Below are 18,988 nucleotides of genomic sequence, written 5' to 3' on the forward strand. Positions count from 1 at the left end.
TAAATTGCAAGTTTCCTCCAAAAAAATCTAAGGCACACTGTTGTGTTTGTGCTAAATTAAAAATTGTGCATTTTAATTTTAGACTTAATTTACATGGCAATATTTATTTAAAATACAAGCTGTCATGTCAAGCAAAGGTATTTTAATTTTGTTGTATTTATTCATGTAAAATGTTGCCAAATGACAAAATGGTGGATATTCTCTTTACTACTGTTTACAAACAATGGAAAAAGCAAACCAGCACACACTTTTACAGAAAAATGATCATGTACAGGCCTTTGACAACAAATAATTCTGGAAAAAAGCTTTCCAAAAGCTGAAAACATGAAGGCAATTCCAGAATAAAATGACTTTAGCATGCAGACAGAGCATTGCATAGACCTGCAATCTGTCAGTGACTTCTTACTCTCTGTAAGAAGGCTATTGTTTTTCAGGATAGAGTCTGGTAATTTGAAGCAAACTGTTTATTTAGTTAATTATTTATTTCTTTTCTAGATTTATTTCTGATTAAATATTTTACTGGTAACGCCTAAGATTAGGCCTTTCTTGCATAAACAGTTAGGTCCATAACCATTTGGACAGTGACACAATTTTCATAATTTTGCCCTTGTACTCAACCACAGCGGATTTGAAATGGAGTAATCAAGACGTGACTGAAGTGCAGACTTTCAGCTTTAAGACATTCAAAAGTAATTGGACACTTGACTAAAAAGCAGTTTCATGGCCGGGTGTGGCCTTTTCCCTCATTATTCCAAATGAGGGAAATTAAGAAATTAAAAGGTCTGGAGTTCATTCCAATTGTTTGCACTTGCATTTGGTTGTTGTTTATCAGAACCCTCAACATGCAGTCCAAAGTGGTGTGTATGCAGGTGAAGGAGGCCATCCTTAGGCTCAAAAAGCAAAGAAAATGTATCAGACAGATAGCAAAAAACTTTAGGAGCAGCCAAATCACCAGTTTGGTATATCCAGAAAAAGAAGGAATTCACTGGTGAGCTCAGCAACACCAAAAGGCCTGGAAGACCACAGAAGACATTTAAAGTGGATGACCAGAGAATTGTTTCCCTGGTGAAGAAAAACCCATTCACAAAGTCTAGGCAAGCCAAAAAGACTCTGGAGGAGGGAGGCGTGTCATTATCCAAATCTACAGTCATGAGATGTTTGTGAGAAACGAAATACAGAGGGTATACAGCAAGGTGCCACACCACTGGTGTCACTCACGCACAGGAAGGCCAGATCAGACTTTGCCCAAAGCAGAGCACATCATGTGTCCAGCATGATGGAGGCAGTGTTATGGCATGGGCATGTATGGCTGCCAGTGGAACTGGGTCACCAGTGTTTATTGATGATGTGACTGCTGGTGGAAGTAGCAGATGAATTCTGATGTTTATAAGGCTATTACTATCTGCTCACATTCAGCCAAATGCAACAAAACTGGTAGGGCGGCGCTTCACAGTGCAGATGGACAAGGACCGAAAACATACTGCGAAAGCAACCCAAGAGTTACTCAAATCAAAAGGTGGAATACTCTTCAAAGACCAAGTCGGTCCCCAGCTCCTTTAAGAGACGGAGTAACATCGCGCGAAATAGTAAAAAAAAAAAAAAAAAAAAAAAAAAAAAAAAAAAAAAGGTTACGCGCCGCTCCCTTTTTGGCCCAATCAGACTCGTTTTAAACTTGATGGAACACGGACTGTCCAATAACAACAGCTCTTAGTGTGACTTCTTAGTGTGTCATTGGCCAATCGTCTGCGGGCATCTTGTAGCGTGTATTACCTCCAGGAAGGGGAAAGTATTGTTTACCATCCTGTGCGAGGCATGCGAGGTAGGTGCTGGAAAAATATAGCAACATATTACATTTTGATGTACGTGAAGACAGATGCACTATGCGCGCGGACTGCAAATGATAAAATACATGCCGTATTGATCAGTTTTGCGGCAGGTGGCTGTACTGTGAACGAAACGCTCGTTTATCGCGTAATAATAACACGTTCTGCAAACGATAGCTATTATCGTTTATTCGACACAGGCTATCATGTTAATCGTTATGGTATTGTCATGTCATAAGAAATTAAAGTTGAGGCTATGATAAACCCCATGAGGAAATTATTTTTGCTGCAAAGGTTAATAATATGATAACAGCAATGGAAAACGGGGTGTATTAGAAAAGACCAGGTGGGAGGAAGACGGTGAGACCAACTAAGAAATGAACGTACAGTGCAACACTAGAAAATATAAAAACACTGACCTGAAAAATATGGAAAGCAGATTGATTTACAATGTGCATTCAAGGTGTGACAGCATAATATTCTTGGAGAGAGAAAATTAGGGGGACATCAGAGGAAAAAGTTATATTTGAAAGCCATCATGTGTACTTATAGCTGTTTGGAGTACATGCTGTATGTTGATGTTTGAACTATGTTTTTTTTTTTATTCTTTCCTGCTGTTATTTTGATTGATAACCGGAAGTGGAACCAATATCTTGACAACGGCGTCCGCTCGAAGTTGCACGTCACAGTTTACTAGTGTTTGGATATGATTGTGCAAAATATATGATTTTTGTCCATGATCAGCGTTAACATCACAACCAAGACATCATTCACAACGTAGGTTACAGGCCAGCTGTGTGAAATTGCGTTCAGCTTGTTTTTTTTGGCTGAGGTTATTTAGGTTAGCTGACGAAGCGGTCAAGCTAACAGTTGTCAGGTTTGATAAAATTGTCTTCACTCAGCCATTGTGGTTTGTCCGTGTTGTTGTAGGTAGAGCAGCCTTCCTGTGTTATTGTGCGTGAGGGATGGATGCCACCCAGCTGATCGATGACTCCATAGTGGAGTCAGAGGAGGAAGAGACTGAGGAGGAGGAGAGTGAAAACAAGAAGAGAGAGCCGCTGGCTAAACTGCAGCTGTTAAAGAATACTTACCTTCCTGAGACAGGTGAGCGGCTCACTGCTGCTGTAACTCTCCCCACCACCTCCACACACCGCCTAAGTCAGTGGTCAAGGACCCCCAATTTAATACACATCAGTCAGTGAACCTGTATTTTCGATAAGGTGTAGTCTCCAGGATCCCCGTCTGATAAAACTGAGTTATTCCATAGCTGTTTAATTGTGAAGATTGTGAAACATATGAACTGAATAGTCATTCTCACACAGTCTCTCACTGGGCTAACTTCTAGTCAATGAAATAGTAATGAAATTAAAATACTACCCATTTTACTGGTCGACCCCCTCAAGGACCCCCGGGGATCTTGGTGTCCCAGGTTGAGAGCCACTGGTCTAAGTAACTGGAAGTGAAAGGCTTTGTCTCTGTTTTACTCATGATTGCTTCTCTCTGTCACCCAGAGCTGCCCCTCTATTTGGGAGATAATGTGCTGGGCCGTGACCCCAACTTGTGCACCCTGCCCCTCTCAGCGCCCTCAGTGTCCAAGCGGCACACTGTTATCAGCATCTCTGTGTATCCCAGAGGTGGGCGCCACGGTGCAGCTGATATGGAGGCGCTGGTGTGGGACCTGGGCAGCATGAATGGCACCCGCAGGGGCCGCTTGAGACTGACTCCGCATGTCCGCTACGCCCTGAGCGAGGGAGACAGGTTAGAGGTGGCGGACATCCCCTGCCAGTATTTCAGCTGTGCTGCGGACAAGAAGTCTGGTCAGGGGGATATGAGGTCTCCTGTGAACAGAAATTCAGGGGAGAGCGCGAGGCGGACTGATCCACTGATGGAAAAGAGATGTGACACAAGCACAGACAGTGCAAAATGTGTCAACGGAGGTCCAGAGGCATCAACTATGGTGTCATCACCGGATCAGCAAAATACAATGAAGACTCCTGCTAGAACAAGGTGCCTGTCCTTTGAACAAACTCCAAATGAGCCACAGTGCACCCTCGTCCCAGAATCAGACTGTGACTCAGATGGAGAAAAAGGGGGAGGCAGAGGCAGACAGGAAAAGGCTGTGGGTATGTGAATTATGTAAATATGAACAGAAATGCAGCACTATTTTGTGTGCATCTCCAAGGCTTTTTAGATCTTTACAAGTTTCTCTTTGCTTTCTATTCTAGTTTCTGATTCTGACTCCTGTATATCCAGCCCCACCTGCTCTACATTCTTGAGTCCCACAAACAAAATAATTCCTGAGAGGTATATTAACAGCATCTCCTGTCCAATCTTCAATTTCTTGTTTTGTTTTCTGATTGTTTATTTATTACACAGGCATAACTAATAAATAGAGTGTTCTTCTTTACATTTAATGCATTACTTTCTCTTCTGATATAACTTGCCATCATGTTTTTTTTATGATTTTACAGTGAGGACGAGAGTCCCATCACACCCTCCTCCACTAAAAATAGACCTAACAAAAGTGTCAGCTTTAGCAAGGAGGAGAAAGACGTGGATGTGGGTCGACAGCTGAAGAAAAAAAAGGCACAGGTGATTGTGTCTGACAGTGATGAGGAGGAAGGAAGGGAGGAAGAAAGAGCAGCAACAGGAGAGAGACAGCCTGAGGAAAGTGGACAAGATGTGCCTGTGAAATGGGAAAACAATGTCAGTCTCTCAGGAGGAGATGGATTGCCTGTGTCTACACCGGCAGTCTCTACGGACGCCATGCCTGTTTTTAACATGGACAGTGACACTGATGTGGAGGGAGAGGAGGAGGAGGCAGTGGCGGTCTCTGCCATTCCTGTGACCTCGAATGCAACATCGAAAGCTGATCATTCCTCAAAACAAGTCCAGTTTCACATGGATAGTGATACGGATGTGGATGAGGAAGATGATGCCTTAGCAAAAGTGTCCAATTCAGTGCCTGCTTCTATGGACAGTACCAAACCTGCTGATTCTGTTCCAGTTGTCCAAGCAATAGGCGTCATGCTAGACAGTGACACTGATGTGGACGATGACGCTGACGCTTCTGTGTCAAATGCTGCCGCCAAAGCAGCACCCACATCACATCAGGTTGCACACACAGCTGACTCTGCCCCTTCAGCAGAACAAAAAGATTTCCACCTGGACAGTGACACAGATGTCGATGAGGAAGAAGAAAATGACTCCAGCAAAGTGGATGAAACTCCCTCCAGATTAGAATTAAAGGACAGCAGAGTTGAGTCTGCCTCTGCTGCTCCACAAATCATGCATCTAGACAGTGACACAGATGATGAAGTGATCCCTGCTCCTGCCACCGGGAAACCCCCGGTGGTGGTTGCTGACACAGAGCCACCCACTATTGCAGACACAGGAGCTGATTTGGATATTTTATCAAACAGTGACACAGATCTGGAGGAGGATGCACCTCTGCTCCCACCAGTTGTCATGGCAAGAAATGCTGTACCATCAACTGCCAAAGACGAGTCAGTCTCCCTGTCAGCTGCTGCTCTTACCACGTCAACAGCTCTTCAGTCAGATTATGATGGGGATACAGATTTAGATGAGCCCAGTGTGCCCCCTACTGGAGAAACGGCTGAAAAATCCGAGTTCAGAATGGACAGTGATACAGATGTGGAGGATAAGGAGGTTGATGGAGAGGTGGGTGAAGGTCAGATGTCAGGCCTGTCCAGAGAAACGCGTTCAAGGTTACCAACACCTTCAGTTCCTCCCCTGCAGAAGTGCTCTACTCCTCTAGAATTGTCAGGTAATTTATTATTACTTATGCATTATTTTGTACTGGGTGGAAGGGTGGCCTAGTCTTTAGGGGGACTGACCAGGGTTTTCATGGGTTGTTTTAATTTCCAGTATGTCCACTGAGTCCCTGCCGGGTGCTGTTGTTGTGTTTCATAGCCTCTTGTGGGGCGAAGCAAGTCATTTCTTTGGTGTTATTTTTATTTCACTAGCTGTCAATTTGAGAATTACTAGAGAATTACTAGAGCTGTTTACAGAAATATTATCAAAGTCTTGAAGGTGAGACAGGGGCACTTAAGAAAATTGTTTTGATGTTGTGTTCACTTTGGGATCGGTTCAGAAGGGGTAATAGAGGAAATAGAGGGAGGGAGATACAGGGAAAATCAAGCCTCCCTCAGTCACACAGTGTTACTCAAGCATAATAATGTTATTGTACATCAGCATTAATACACTTTTATCTTCCTACACAGATACCCAGGAGGACCAGGACTTTGTGATAGCTGAGACCCAGTCCTTTGTCCTGGAAAACAGAGACCATCAGGGCAGCCATTCATATGACCCCACACTGGACTCCACCCAAGCTTTTGGCCTAGAGATCTCCTCTGGTGATGAGAAAGATGGGCAGTCTAGCAGAGGAGGCTCTTTCCAGCTGGGTTTGTCTGATAGCAGCCACCTGCTGCCCCAGGCCCAGGCTTTAGCCATGGAGAACACCCAAGCTTTTATCCCCGTGGCTGGGAATGTGGATATGGAAGACACCCAAAAGTATGAAGCCATCTCATCCCTAGAAAGGACCTCTGTGGGGAAGGATTCAGACTTGGAGGCCACCCAGGCCTATGGAGGGGACGAGGAACCTGCCAGATGTTCAGCAAAGAAGGAAAGTCGGGTAGATTTTGCCCTGGAAGCAACTCAGGCATATATCCCAGAGACCCAGAGTGATACAGAGGCTGGCGCAGAGGAAGAGGACAAAATAAATATTGTAACTGCTGAGACTCAGCCTGTAGACTTTCCTACCACACTTCTTTCCGTGGCTGAAACCCAACCAATGTCTGCTTTTGAGGAAGAGGATAATCAAGTAAAAGACAGACCTTGTTCCTCGGTTTGTCAGGGAAAACGCATAAAACAGAATGAAAGACAAGAAAAGGGGGATGATGAGGAGGCAACTCAACGACAGGAGATGCCAATAGTTTCCACAGCTGAAACTCAGCCCCTGGCTACTGTTGAAAATGAGGAAAGTGAGGATCTCATTCCAGCTCCCCGCAAAAGAAAAGCAAAGGCACTGCAACTTGAAGACGAGGAGACTCAACCCATGACCAGTTCTGAGCTCTCTGCTGCTGAAACTCTGCCCATGGCCACATGTGAAGATGAGGAAAGTGAGGACCTCATTCCAGTCCCACGCAAAAGAAAAGCAAAGGCACTGCAGCTTGAAGAGACTCAACCCATGACCAGTTCTGAGCTCTCTGCTGCTGAAACTCTGCCCATGGCCACATGTGAAGATGAGGAAAGTGAGGACCTCATTCCAGTCCTGCGCAAAAGAAAAGCAAAGGCTCTACAACTTGAAGAGACTCAACCCATGACCAGTTCTGAGCTCTCTTCTTCTGAAACTCAGCCCATGGCCACATGTGAAGATGAGGAAAGTGAGGACCTCATTCCAGTCCCGCGCAAAAGAAAAGCAAAGGCTCTACAACTTGAAGAGACTCAACCCATGACCAGTTCTGAGCTCTCTTCTTCTGAAACTCAGCCCATGGCCACATGTGAAGATGAGGAAAGTGAAGACTTAATTCCAGCTCCACGCAAAAGACGAGCAAAGCCATTGCAACTTGAGGAGACTCAACCCATGAGCAGTTCTGAGCTCTCTGCTGCTGAAACCCAACCCGTGCATGATGGTAATAGTAACAGTGAAGAAGATGAAAAAGTAGCTAAATTGCCACCTCCTACCAATGCCAGATCAGTGCCTAAAAATCAAAAAGTTTTAACCAGCACACTTACAACAAACTCTGAAACTCAGCCTATAGACACCTGTGCCATGGATGAGGAAGAGGACCATGAGGAGGCAGACAAAAAAGTTGAACTACAGAAAACAACAAAACAACCTCAGAGAGGGAAACGACAAGAATCTGAGGCTGGGACCAGTAGCATCAGTAGTGCAAGTAAAAGAGGGGGCAGGGCTGTAATAGCAGAAGAGAAGCTGGAGTATGCAGATCCTCCAAGGAGACAGACAAGAGGGAATGGTAAAGCTCTTTCAACCACCAGAGGAAGAGGACGAAAAGTACCTGAAGAGGACTATGAGAGTGAGGAAACGCAGGCTGTTGAGCAGTCAAAGCTGAGTAGAGGGAGAAGAACCAGGAGGCATCAGAAAGATAACAGCATGGAGGAAGAAAGAAAAGAGGAAGTGGAAAAGGACAGGCTGCTGAAGGAACAAGAGGAGAAGGAAAGGATAGAAAGAGAGCAGAGACAAGAGAAAGAGAGATTGGAGAGGGAAAGGAGGGCAGAGCAAGAAAGGTTAGAGAGGGAAAGAAAAGAAAAGGAACAACAAGAAAGATTAGAGCATGAAAGGGCTGAAAGAGAAGAAAAGGAGAGATTAGAGAAAGAGGAAAATGCCAGACTAGAGAGAGAAGAAAATGCCAGATTAGAGAGGGAACGAAAGGAACAAGAGGAAAAAGAAAGATATCGGATACAGAAGGAAAAAGAAGAACAAGAAAGGTTAGAGATGGAACGAAAGAAGAAGGAAGAACAAGAAAGATTAGAGCGTGAAAGAGCTGAAAGAGAAGAGCAGGACAGATTACAGAGAGAAGAAAAAGCAAGAATAGAGAGAGAAAGAAAGGAACAAGAAGAAAATGAAAGATTAGAGCACGAAAGGGCCAAAACAGAAGAAAAGGAGAGATTAGAGAGAGAACAAAAAGCAAGAATAGACAGAGAAAGAAAGGAACAAGAAGAAAAAGAAAGATTTCAGCATGAAAAGGCAGAAGAAGAGAAAAGGAGATCAGAGAGAGAAAAACAAGGAAGAGAACAGCTAGGAGAGGAGGCCAAAGAAAAACTAATTAAAGAGCAACATGAAAATAAGGATGAAGAAAACAAGCTCAAATCGGCCACAAGGGGTCGAAGAGCGGTCAGAAGAACGATTGCTGACCCATCCACAGCACAAGTGGAACAGGACCAAGGCATCTCAACCAGTGAAGACGGCCCAGCGAGGAGAACCAGGTCTCGCTCCAACTCTTCCGACTCGGTCAGCTCAGTTATGTCTGCCGCCAGTGTTACCACCCAGGAAAGCAAGGGGAGAGGCCGAGGCCGAGGCCGAGGCCGAGGAGCAAAGAAAACTACAAACATCACTAGAGACAGCAGGAGGAGGACAGTGGCTGGAGAGCCATCTGCTGAGAGACAGGCCGCAGAGCAGGCTGGTGATGATACTCCCCCTCTAGGAGTCCTTTCTAGGTCTAACTCCATCAACTCCCTTAACTCAGAGGTATCCAGCTGCAGCGTCAGCTCTCAGAACAGAGGAAGAGGAGGCAGAGGGCGAGGAAGAGGGAGGAAGACACAGCCAGAGACAGATTCCATACCTCCTCTCAACAGCCAGAGTGACCAGAGCTCAGCTCCCAAAGCTACAGCTAGAGGTAGAAAGAGCAGGAAAACAGAGGGCTCCTTCAGTGATGTTTCTGAAATAGATGGTGAAGAGAAGGCAGACTCTATGCAGTCCAGTACCACAAGGGGGCAAAAGCGAGCCAGTGAAAACTCTGAACCTCCAGCTGTACATGGAGATGACCAGTCAAGTCAGGAGGAAGAAAATGTAGGTGAAGAATCTCTTGTGCCTAAAAGGAATGTCAGGGATAAAGGCCAAAAAGAAATTTTAACAACTCTAATAGCTGCTGCTGTCAACGATGGAGATAAAATAAAAGAGAAAGGGAGAGGAAAAGGCAGAAAGAGAGAACTGGAGGAGGAGGCAGAGGAGGATGAAGGCAGTGTGTCCAAAGAGAAGGGGAAAGCCCAAGGAGGGAGAGGAATAGAAGCAGCAAAAGAGGAAAAGGAGGAAACGCATGAGGAGAACCCTGCTCCTATCCCAGCTAAGAAACAGGGCAGAGCTTCCACTGCTCAGGGGAAGAAGAATACACAAGAGTCACTTCCTAAAGTGGAGGTGAAAGAAGAGAGTAAGAAAATAGAGGAGATTGCTGATAAAAAACGCAAAGGCAGGCAGTCTGTGGCCCACAAAAAGAAAGAAGAGAAGCAGGAAGAAGATGGGACATCGGCCCAGAGTTCCATGAATCAGGATGCAAGTGCTGAAACACCAGAGGTAATCATCTGGATAGGAAATGTTTCTTTCTGAGAGGTACTTACAATGAACATTTACTGGATTGTTTTGATATTTCAATGAAACTAAATGAAGCATAAACCTAAACTAAGCTAAACCAAAGGAGAGGCATAGCTCAGTTATCAACTGCACAAGTAAGCAGTGTACAGGAACTTCTCTCCTTGAAAATGACGCTTTTACCTTGGCCAGAGGCCATGGTGCATTTCCCCCTCTGAGTCAGCCTTTCCACGTTCATAATGTGCATCAATTAACATCACTAGCAGTCCAGGTCCCTTTCAGCTATGTGAGTGGTCTGACCCTCTGCATCACCATTACCACATTAATGAATTAAGTGGTTTACCTGTTGTGCGGTCACTCCCTGCTCTTGTGGGTCATGACTCTTGCCTCTCTTCCTTCACTCACCACATCTCTTCCTTGTCTCTTTCACTTTGCTTTCTTTTCATTCTGTCTATTTTGCAACTCTTGTGGTCCCCACCACCACCACCACTTTCTTTTATTTGTCCTAGACACCCACCAGTAGTGCATCCCGGAGGCGAGTGGCTCCCGCGGACTCTTCTCCTATGGCAAAGACTCCTCGCTCCTCCTCTGCCTCCCCAGTGGTTGCTGCTCAATCACGACCTGCCAGCCAGGTCTACAAGGTCTGTGTTTGTCTCTGTTGGTGTTGCTGTTTGTTAGAAATATACGTGCAGGCAACAAAACCACATTGATCAACGTGGTCTAACATTTTGCCCTGCTCAAATTCCCTGACACCACTCCACACCCACTCCAAAAAAAGGAAAAATATTTTCCAGTAGGGTGTGCTCAGACGTGCAGCATGGCACTCATTCACACACTCACCTCTCTGACCATAGAGTCTATGCAGTATTGACCACTGGTAGCTGTCACTATGGCAACACGAGGCGGATTAAAGTATAGATGAGAAACAGAAGCATGTATTACATTCCAAAACATTCCCAGTCTGTAGATCCTCCATTGGCAATCTTCCAACCTTTTGTGTTTTTAATGTCTTTTAACTGCTTTTGTTAACTGCATTGCTGTGTGACAGACAACTGGAGTTTGCTAGCTGAATACGTTTTTCAAATATTAACTGAGTTTACCAAGACTGGTTTCCACATCGAAAGAAATAGCTACACTAGCGTTCACAGGCTTTGAAAATGAAGAGGATTAAACTCTAATTCACCAGATTGGATTAAACTCAACACTGGTGTCATTTGTGGTATGAAAAGCAATTAAATAATGTTACAGTTGGTTATAGTTGAGCACCAATAAACTGATGCACTCCAACAACTGGAGGAGAGGCGCCACCTGAAATGAATATAGGATCCATGGAGAATGAGACACCATACTCTCTCTGTTAAAATGCCACCTTTATTACTAAAACTTTGATGCAACAAAAGTGTCATGTTTTACTAAAATGTCTCAAATGGAGGAGTCTATTGAGGTCTGTTGTTGAGCTCTCTTCTTCTGAAACTCAGCCCATGGCCACATGTGAAGATGAGGAAAGTGAAGACTTAATTCCAGCTCCACGCAAAAGACGAGCAAAGCCATTGCAACTTGAAGAGACTCAACCCATGACCAGTTCTGAGCTCTCTGCTGCTGAAACCCAACCCGCTAACACTAAAAAACATTTTGTGTATATTTGGCATTCACAAGTAAAATATATACATAGGATTATAGACTAAAAAGGTCTTATGATTAGGATGCAGCATTTTTTAATGCACCAAACCAATGCTGATATCACTGGCAACCCCATCAAGTGCTCTGTGGCAGCCATTTTAAAGTGCTATGACCACTGGAGAGTTGTGATTTGATAATGCATGGCCATGCTGTTGATTCCACTTCTGTGGTTGAATGACTTGACTTGGTATCACCCCACCTATCCACTTCCAAATTTAAAGCTTATGGGAAGTCAAAACTCTGTTCGATAAATGATCAGCCTGCGTGTCCATGTGACTTTTGCATACAGGTGCTGGTTCACTTGTAATTAGGCAATGTGTGAGAAAAGATCATGGACATTTTTCTGCCTCTCTTTCAGGTGTTGTTCACAGGGGTGGTGGATGAAGCCGGGGAGAAGGTGGTGGCTCGTCTGGGAGGCGGCTTGGCCAAAGGTGTGGCAGACGTGACCTGCCTGGTGACTGATAAGGTGCGCAGGACTGTCAAGTTTCTCTGTGCCGTGGCTAAAGGGGTCCCCATTGTCACCCCCAGCTGGTTAGAAAAGGTGAGTTGCTGTAGCAGGTAATACTCTCCAGAGTCCTTTTTTCCCCCTCTCTGACACATTCATGTGGATGATTATACGCAAATACGACTACAGCTACTCATCTAAAATGTGCTTGATTAGGAGTAAAGGTTACTATGTGAGAGAACTGCTCAAGAAAGAATAAAAGAGTATTCAGCAAAAAAAAAACAAAACAAAAAAAAACACTTTGAGTTGTGAATACTAGTTGCATTTTTAGTTTGGTCTGTTTTCACACCATGTGATAGTAGTGATGGCAATTTTTACTTTTTTTTTTTATTTGTCTTGTTTTCTTGTTGAGCATCATTAAATTAAGATACTTTAACACAAGATGAAACACATGTCCAAAATTTTGATATGTAACTTGTTTTTGTTCAACATTGCCATCACGCCGGTTTGATTTTCAACGACACCACCATCGGTTCTTATGTTAAGCTCATTCTTCAGCTTCCCTTGATGTGCTTGCGTAGGTTGGATGATGGGTTTTTAAACGCTGACATTTCTGTGGTTTTTGGCCAGGCACAGGCGGCACTTCATAATGTAACTGTTTCCCTTTTTGCAAAACATTTGAAAAGGTGGATCTAAGTGCAGCCAGCAGTTGCTCTCATGCGGCCTCTAATTCAGCCGTTTGACCTTCCATTGCCACTCGCTACCTGACCAGCTTGAGTTGAAATTGAAAGGGTCACTGACTACAGCACTTCTTTAATCACTTGCTCTGTGGCGCTGACGGTGCAGCAGCAGAGCAATGTGTGTCTGTCAGCTCACTGCGTGAAACCAACCAACCAACCAACCAACCAACCAACTCAACCTATTTGGTGAAATGTGACAAAGAAAGGAGTAGATTGCTGCTTTAAAAAATGACTTGATTAAGAGAAATAAGTACAGCCCACAAAATTGTACTCCTTTACTCATTTGTGTTAACACGCTGTGTTTGTGTAACACATTACTACCCACCGCTGATACACATGCACACACACACACACACACACACACAAACACACTCGAATAGATAACTTACTGTTCTTGCTCTCTACTTCCCCTCCCCCCGTTTGCCTCTCCCCCTCCCTCTGTTTCAGAGTGGTAAGGCTGGGAGCTTCCTGTCTCCTAATGCTTTCATTGTGAAGGATGCAGAGCAGGAAAAGAAGTTTAATTTCTGCCTGCAGGAATCTCTGAGGACTGCCTGCAGTCAGCCTCTCTTACAGGTACACTCACTGACTCAGCCATCCCCATATGGCCCCTTCATCTCTGCTTTTGAAGCGTTCTTGTCTTTTCTTTGTATGATAGAGTGGTAGGTGGTGTGTTAGTTGGCTAATTAATGACTAATCAGTGTAATGACATGCACACTGCTAAGAGTTCATTGATGGTAAACAATAGGGTCGTGGGGGAATCCAGAATTTGGTATGTAAGAATCAGCTGCATGCCTCAGTGATGACTTTACGTCTGAGCTGAGACGGACCCAGGACCAGCGTTAATAGATTGGGTCGCTGAACTTCTGTGTCATGGTTCAGTGAAAATTTTAATTGCTTTAAAAAGACATTTTCTCTGCAGTTTTACTTTGTTTAAACTAGTTTTGCGATGCACTTTACTTATGTGGTGACTCACATCTCAGCCTGTCGACAAAGCAGAGTTTTGATTTTTTTTTTCTTACCGCTAAACTGCGGGAAAGCATTTCACGGCAGCTGTAATGTACTGATTATCAATTACAGGCACTTCACTTAGGGAAGCAGGCAATTATCTTTTTAATGCTATCGCACTGTTTTTCGCTTTCTTAATAGCAGCAAAGGGATAGTTGTGGTAATTCACTGATTCACGCATGTCATGCTGATACTAATGTCAGGAATCAAATTTAAAACAATCCTTGTGTAGCATGTCAGTGACCAAAGTACAGCTTCTTGATTTTTAGCCTCCTCCTCAGTTAGATGTATGTCAGAAACCTGATTATTTTATGCTACATCTCAGTGACTTCCAAGTTACAGGTGTAGATTCATGCATACATGTGCAAATCTACATTACTCTATTGTAAACCTGTTCTATACTGCATCTGTTATCTAACCCCCATTTGTCTCTTTCTCTTCGTCTTTCTCTCAGGGATATGAGATCCATGTAACAAAGTCGGTGAAGCCAGAGCCAGTACAGATGAAGGACATCATTTTGTGCTGTGGAGCGAGCTTTCTTCCCAGGATGCCCTCTTCTCACAAGGTACCAGTTCACCACAGGCCCTGTCTTAAGGCTGGAACCTGATTCTCCATCTGCATGTCAGAGAACATGAACGGGTGTCATTTGGAGACGTTCGTGTGGTTGTTTTCTTTTTATACTTTTATGATCATCACTTGTCCACTTCGAGGAAATGTCACTTTTAGTAAACCCCAAAATAGTGATAATACAGAAGACACTGGGAAACAGAAATCAGTTTTCACCTCCAGTGAAAAGAAATTGCACTGTTGAATTGGTAATTTAAAACCAAATATGCAAGGTCCTCTTCTATTTTCTCCATATTAATTCAACTTTTTCTTCCCATTCTGATCCTGCCTCCCGACCAAAAGTAGGACAGTTCAACCAGTCATCTTGTTTGACGTGCAGGGTGCATGACCACCCTTGTGTGTCGCTTCACAGGCATTTACATGTATGTTCACAGTAGTATAATTCGAGCTGTAGTCAGTTCTCGCATAACTTAACATCGAATGGTTGTGGTAAACATGGTGGTAAATTGAAATTACAAATCTCAGTTCTTCTCTATATGTCTCCCCTCACTATCCCCCTCCTCCCTCCCTCTCACCCATCCCCCTCTCAGGCCCAGACCGTAGTGATTTCCTGTGAGGAGGACTGGTCGCTGTGCGGCGCGGCTCTTGCTGCCTCTCTCCCAGTCGTCACCGCTGAGTTCATCCTAACAGGGATTCTTCAGCAGAAAGTCGACTTGGAGGCTCACGCCCTGCCAGCCCCTACACAACCTGCAGGAGGCAGAGGGAGAGGCAGGAAGAAGACATAGCATCAACAGGGTATGCTATTGATCCGCACACAAAGCTCCGACTGCATGGTGGGACATCCGTGTTAGTGGTTTACACGCCCATACAGCACTTCCAGGTGTCCATCCAAACCATAGAGACCGGCAGCATCACTAGTGAGTCAACAGGATCCATCGAGGATCTTGGATCTATCGTGTATACAACTGTATGAAATCCTTGAGAATGTATTTTATCCTCCACATTTGCAATATGCCACGAAATGAATGTCACTTGCATGTATTAAAACCACAGTTTGGGAGAAAGTGTCACTGGAAGCATACATGGCATTCCGATTTGCTATCCATCAAACATTAAAATCTCTTTGTATGTCAAAAGATCAAGAATGAAAATGTGACTTGTGATTCCGCTGGAAAGCAAACAAATGGATGACTTTCACAAGATTGCTGTTTGCAAAGTTGCCAGTAGAATCTTTCTAGGTTTGAAAAGAGTCTGCAACATTTGTTTATGTTGCACAAACCCACTTAAAGACTCATTTCATGATAGTGCATTCTTTTTCTGTGTACTTGTGAGACAAATATAGCTGTTTTAACTTTACTAAAGGTGTGTGTGGTGTTGCTGCTATGCAGGGAGGAAAATAATTACCCATTAGCTGCCCGTGGCCTACATTTCCCTTTCCCCCCTGTACAGATATAACAATCAGCAGAAATACTGTTTTTGGTCAGTTTTCCCATTCTACAGCCTTGCTCGTGGGCAACCAACCGTAATTTAGTCATTTGCTCTGTTTCAAACATCATGTCTAACTGTCATGTTTGACTGGTACAATTGTGAAAATAACAGATGAGTTTTGAAATCAGCTACAGGGGCCAGTTGATGAAAAGGTTTGTTTCCTGTTCCAATAACAAGTACGTAGTGCCTACTGGGCTAATCATGACTTTACCTGTGTGCCTGTTGTCACTGTGTTAACTATTAAGCTGCACCCGCAGCAGTGAGGCTTTACTCCTGTGTGTTACCTCAAGAGATGAGACATGATATAGACACTTGAGTGGAGGTCTGTGCTAGTGCTGCGTGTACCACAAGATCTGATCATGTTTGGCCTATAATCATATTAGTATCTGTGTTCACATGGAAAATAAACCTTTTGTATACAGTCTTTGTTGTGTGATTCATATTCAATAATCCCAGTGTGTGTGTGTGTGTGTAGATAGATAGATAGATAAAACCTCACACACAACACATCCATAAACCTCTTCAGATCTTTCCATGCATATCATGGCATGTCATGACCGCTGTGTTGAAGGAAGACACAAAGACAATAAATGAATATTTTCTAAGGAGTTCAGGTTATCTAAAGACCTGGCAGCTGGTGACTAACTTCCCTATTCTATAACTACAGCAGATTCTTATAACTAAATGTTCTAAATCTACTTACCATAAAATCCTTTTCTGTATCACCAACAAACAGTTTTTTGTTGATATCTTTTTCCCCACCTAAAAGAGTATAGCCTTTGATTCTGTACACTTTACAAGCCAGCTGTGTCAGTATTGTTTTAGTTTCAATTTGATGTTCTGCTTATAATGCTTAACTATTAGGTGGACGTTCAAACCTCCAGTGTTATTTGCATGTAAATTTACACTGTTATGATTACAGAGAGTTTGTCTGTTTCTGTAAGGCTGATCAAACCTGAACAGTCAGCAGTACAAAGGGATTTTTAAAGGCATTACCATTCTCTTGTGTTTTGCATTCCTGACATAACAGTTTTACAGGTACAAATATAATTGAAAGTGTATCTTTGATCTCACTATCAAACGGTCAGTTGTCAGTTTTTCACTATATAACACTTTGTGGAGTCTTAACATTAGCTATGCCCTCAATTTGTCAAATATCTGCAGAGTAAAGAAACATGCATCCACATAGAATAGGATTATTTTAAAAATACTTTTATTGGATCCTGGCTCTCATAATCCTAAAAAAAAGGCCCTTGCAACGTTGTGTCTGTTTTGCACTAAATGTGGCCTTTAACTGTTGATCCCGCTGAACTCGTCCTTAACCCTCTACTGCACAGCGTAAAGTTTTCTTAAGCCCTGTGACCGATGTATGTCGCTTTAAATAATTGCAGCCAGCTAGAATGACAGAAAAAGTATCAAATAATAGTCCAGTAAAGTTTGGAATTCTCTATCAAGCATCATTTGAGGATGGGACTTCCTTTTCTGACTCATGCGCACATGGTGTGCGAAGAAGGTAAGATTATTTGCTTTTTTAATCTTATTTAAAATGACAAAAACTGTAAATAAAAATATGTGTGTGTGTGCATGAAGGTGTAGAGAAGGCTTTTGTCAGGTTTTATGAAGTTTTTTTTATTTAGCTTGTTCAGAATATGAATTTTTCTTAACGATGCCCCAGGGCGAGGTTGTGCGATAAGGGGTAGGCTACTTTTCAATAGATGTCTTTGCTAACTATGTATTTGGATGTAATTACATCCCACTTGCACAGTATGAGATCTAATATGTCTTAAATTTTACTTCTTTTAACACAGGAAGAAAAGAACAGGATCGGCATGTTAGGCAAAAGTAGTTCTTCCAAGACACCTTGATGGAAAACATGTCACACCACTGTTTCTACAGTACAGTCTTAATGGTTACACATCCCTTCTTCTGCCAATGAAATTCTGTCTTCATACCAATATTTCAAAGGTCTTCTCTCTGATGACCTCTTGGAACTTATTGTTGATGAGTCAAACCTGTACAGCATCCAATGCAATGCTGCCAAGCCACTCAACCTTACTGTTCAAGAACCTGAACAGTTCTTTGGCACTGTGCTCCATATGTCATTAGGCTATATGGTCTCCCAGCCATCCGCATGTTTTGGAGCAACAGTAGCCGCATTTCACATGTTGCTGATGTAATGCCTCTTGCACGCTGGGAAGCCATCAAAAAATTTCTTCTGGAGAATTTCATGTGGCACAAAACATACATGAAATGATGATACATGAAACCTACGGCTGTATCAAATGAAATAGGCTATGTCAGTATGTTTCAATTGTTTTTGTTTTTTTTGTTTTGTTTTTTTTAGTTATTTGTTGACATTTCAAAAAGATTTTTTGGTGTTGTATTGTTCTCTAAGCATTGTTTTACAACAAATGAGTTCACAGTTTTCTCTGTGATTTTGTACCATTGTTGCACGAAAAAATATTTTGGAATGAGGGGGTCATAAAAAAAATAAATAGTTTTATCAATAAAGTGTCCCAAAATGAACCAAGAAATAATGTGGAATCATTTTTATCACGTACCATCAAATTGTGTGCAGTAGAGGGTTAAGCTTAAAAACTAAACATTAAGTCATTTCACTGAATGCATGGTTTTGGACATTGCTTATGTGCTAAAGTCAGATTGCCTCTGGGCCTGTGTGGGTTCACAATATCTGCAAAAATAAATCCAGTCTAGCAGGAGCATATTGTTTTTTGTTTTTTGTTTTTTTTTCCTCAGCAACACACCGCACCAGTTGAATCATTTTATTTTGCGGAGATTTCTAAAAGGCTATCAAGGGAAATGATGCTGGCTGTCATGGTGTCCCTGCAGAGAGATGGGACACATTAGCACAGGCGCACATTTGCCCACTTTTTATTTTTTATTCTAATTGTAATAACAGGCTCCTTCATTGGGATGTCATGAAAATACCAGGCCTGTAGCCCCCAGTGGAATTAACCTCGTCTTATTGGTCTGATCTGTGTAAATGCATATTTTGTGCTCTTTGGCCCTGTTGGCTGCATCGCCGCACCGGCTTTAACGAAGATGCGCGGTGTTGCGTAAATCCCCTCACTCCGGGATGAGGAAAGGTGCCTTTGGGGCAAGCGTGGGTGGGTAGGGGGGCGCGGTGTTTCCCGATATGAGTCGAGTG

General features: G+C 43.2%; 1 protein-coding gene across 2 annotated transcripts; it reads left to right on the forward strand.

Moving 5' to 3' along the window:
- The first annotated feature begins 1,753 nt into the window (after positions 1 to 1,753).
- On the forward strand, positions 1,754 to 16,240 carry mdc1 (mediator of DNA damage checkpoint 1). Of its 2 annotated transcripts, none has more exons than XM_030072961.1 (11): positions 1,754 to 1,819; positions 2,754 to 2,927; positions 3,335 to 3,946; positions 4,049 to 4,127; positions 4,295 to 5,610; positions 6,068 to 9,879; positions 10,404 to 10,535; positions 11,933 to 12,115; positions 13,207 to 13,332; positions 14,219 to 14,329; positions 14,922 to 16,240. In XM_030072961.1, exons 2-11 carry the CDS (start codon positions 2,789 to 2,791, stop codon positions 15,114 to 15,116), a joined length of 6,705 nt encoding a protein of 2,234 aa, XP_029928821.1. In that variant the 5' UTR covers positions 1,754 to 1,819; positions 2,754 to 2,788; the 3' UTR covers positions 15,117 to 16,240. The 2 variants fall into 2 exon arrangements, with proteins under 2 accessions (XP_029928821.1, XP_029928822.1); XM_030072962.1 differs by lacking the exon at positions 1,754 to 1,819 and adding an exon at positions 2,580 to 2,600.
- Positions 16,241 to 18,988: the final 2,748 nt, after the last annotated feature.

This window comes from Myripristis murdjan, chromosome 16 (assembly GCF_902150065.1).
Source record: "Myripristis murdjan chromosome 16, fMyrMur1.1, whole genome shotgun sequence".
NCBI lineage: Eukaryota > Metazoa > Chordata > Actinopteri > Holocentriformes > Holocentridae > Myripristis > Myripristis murdjan.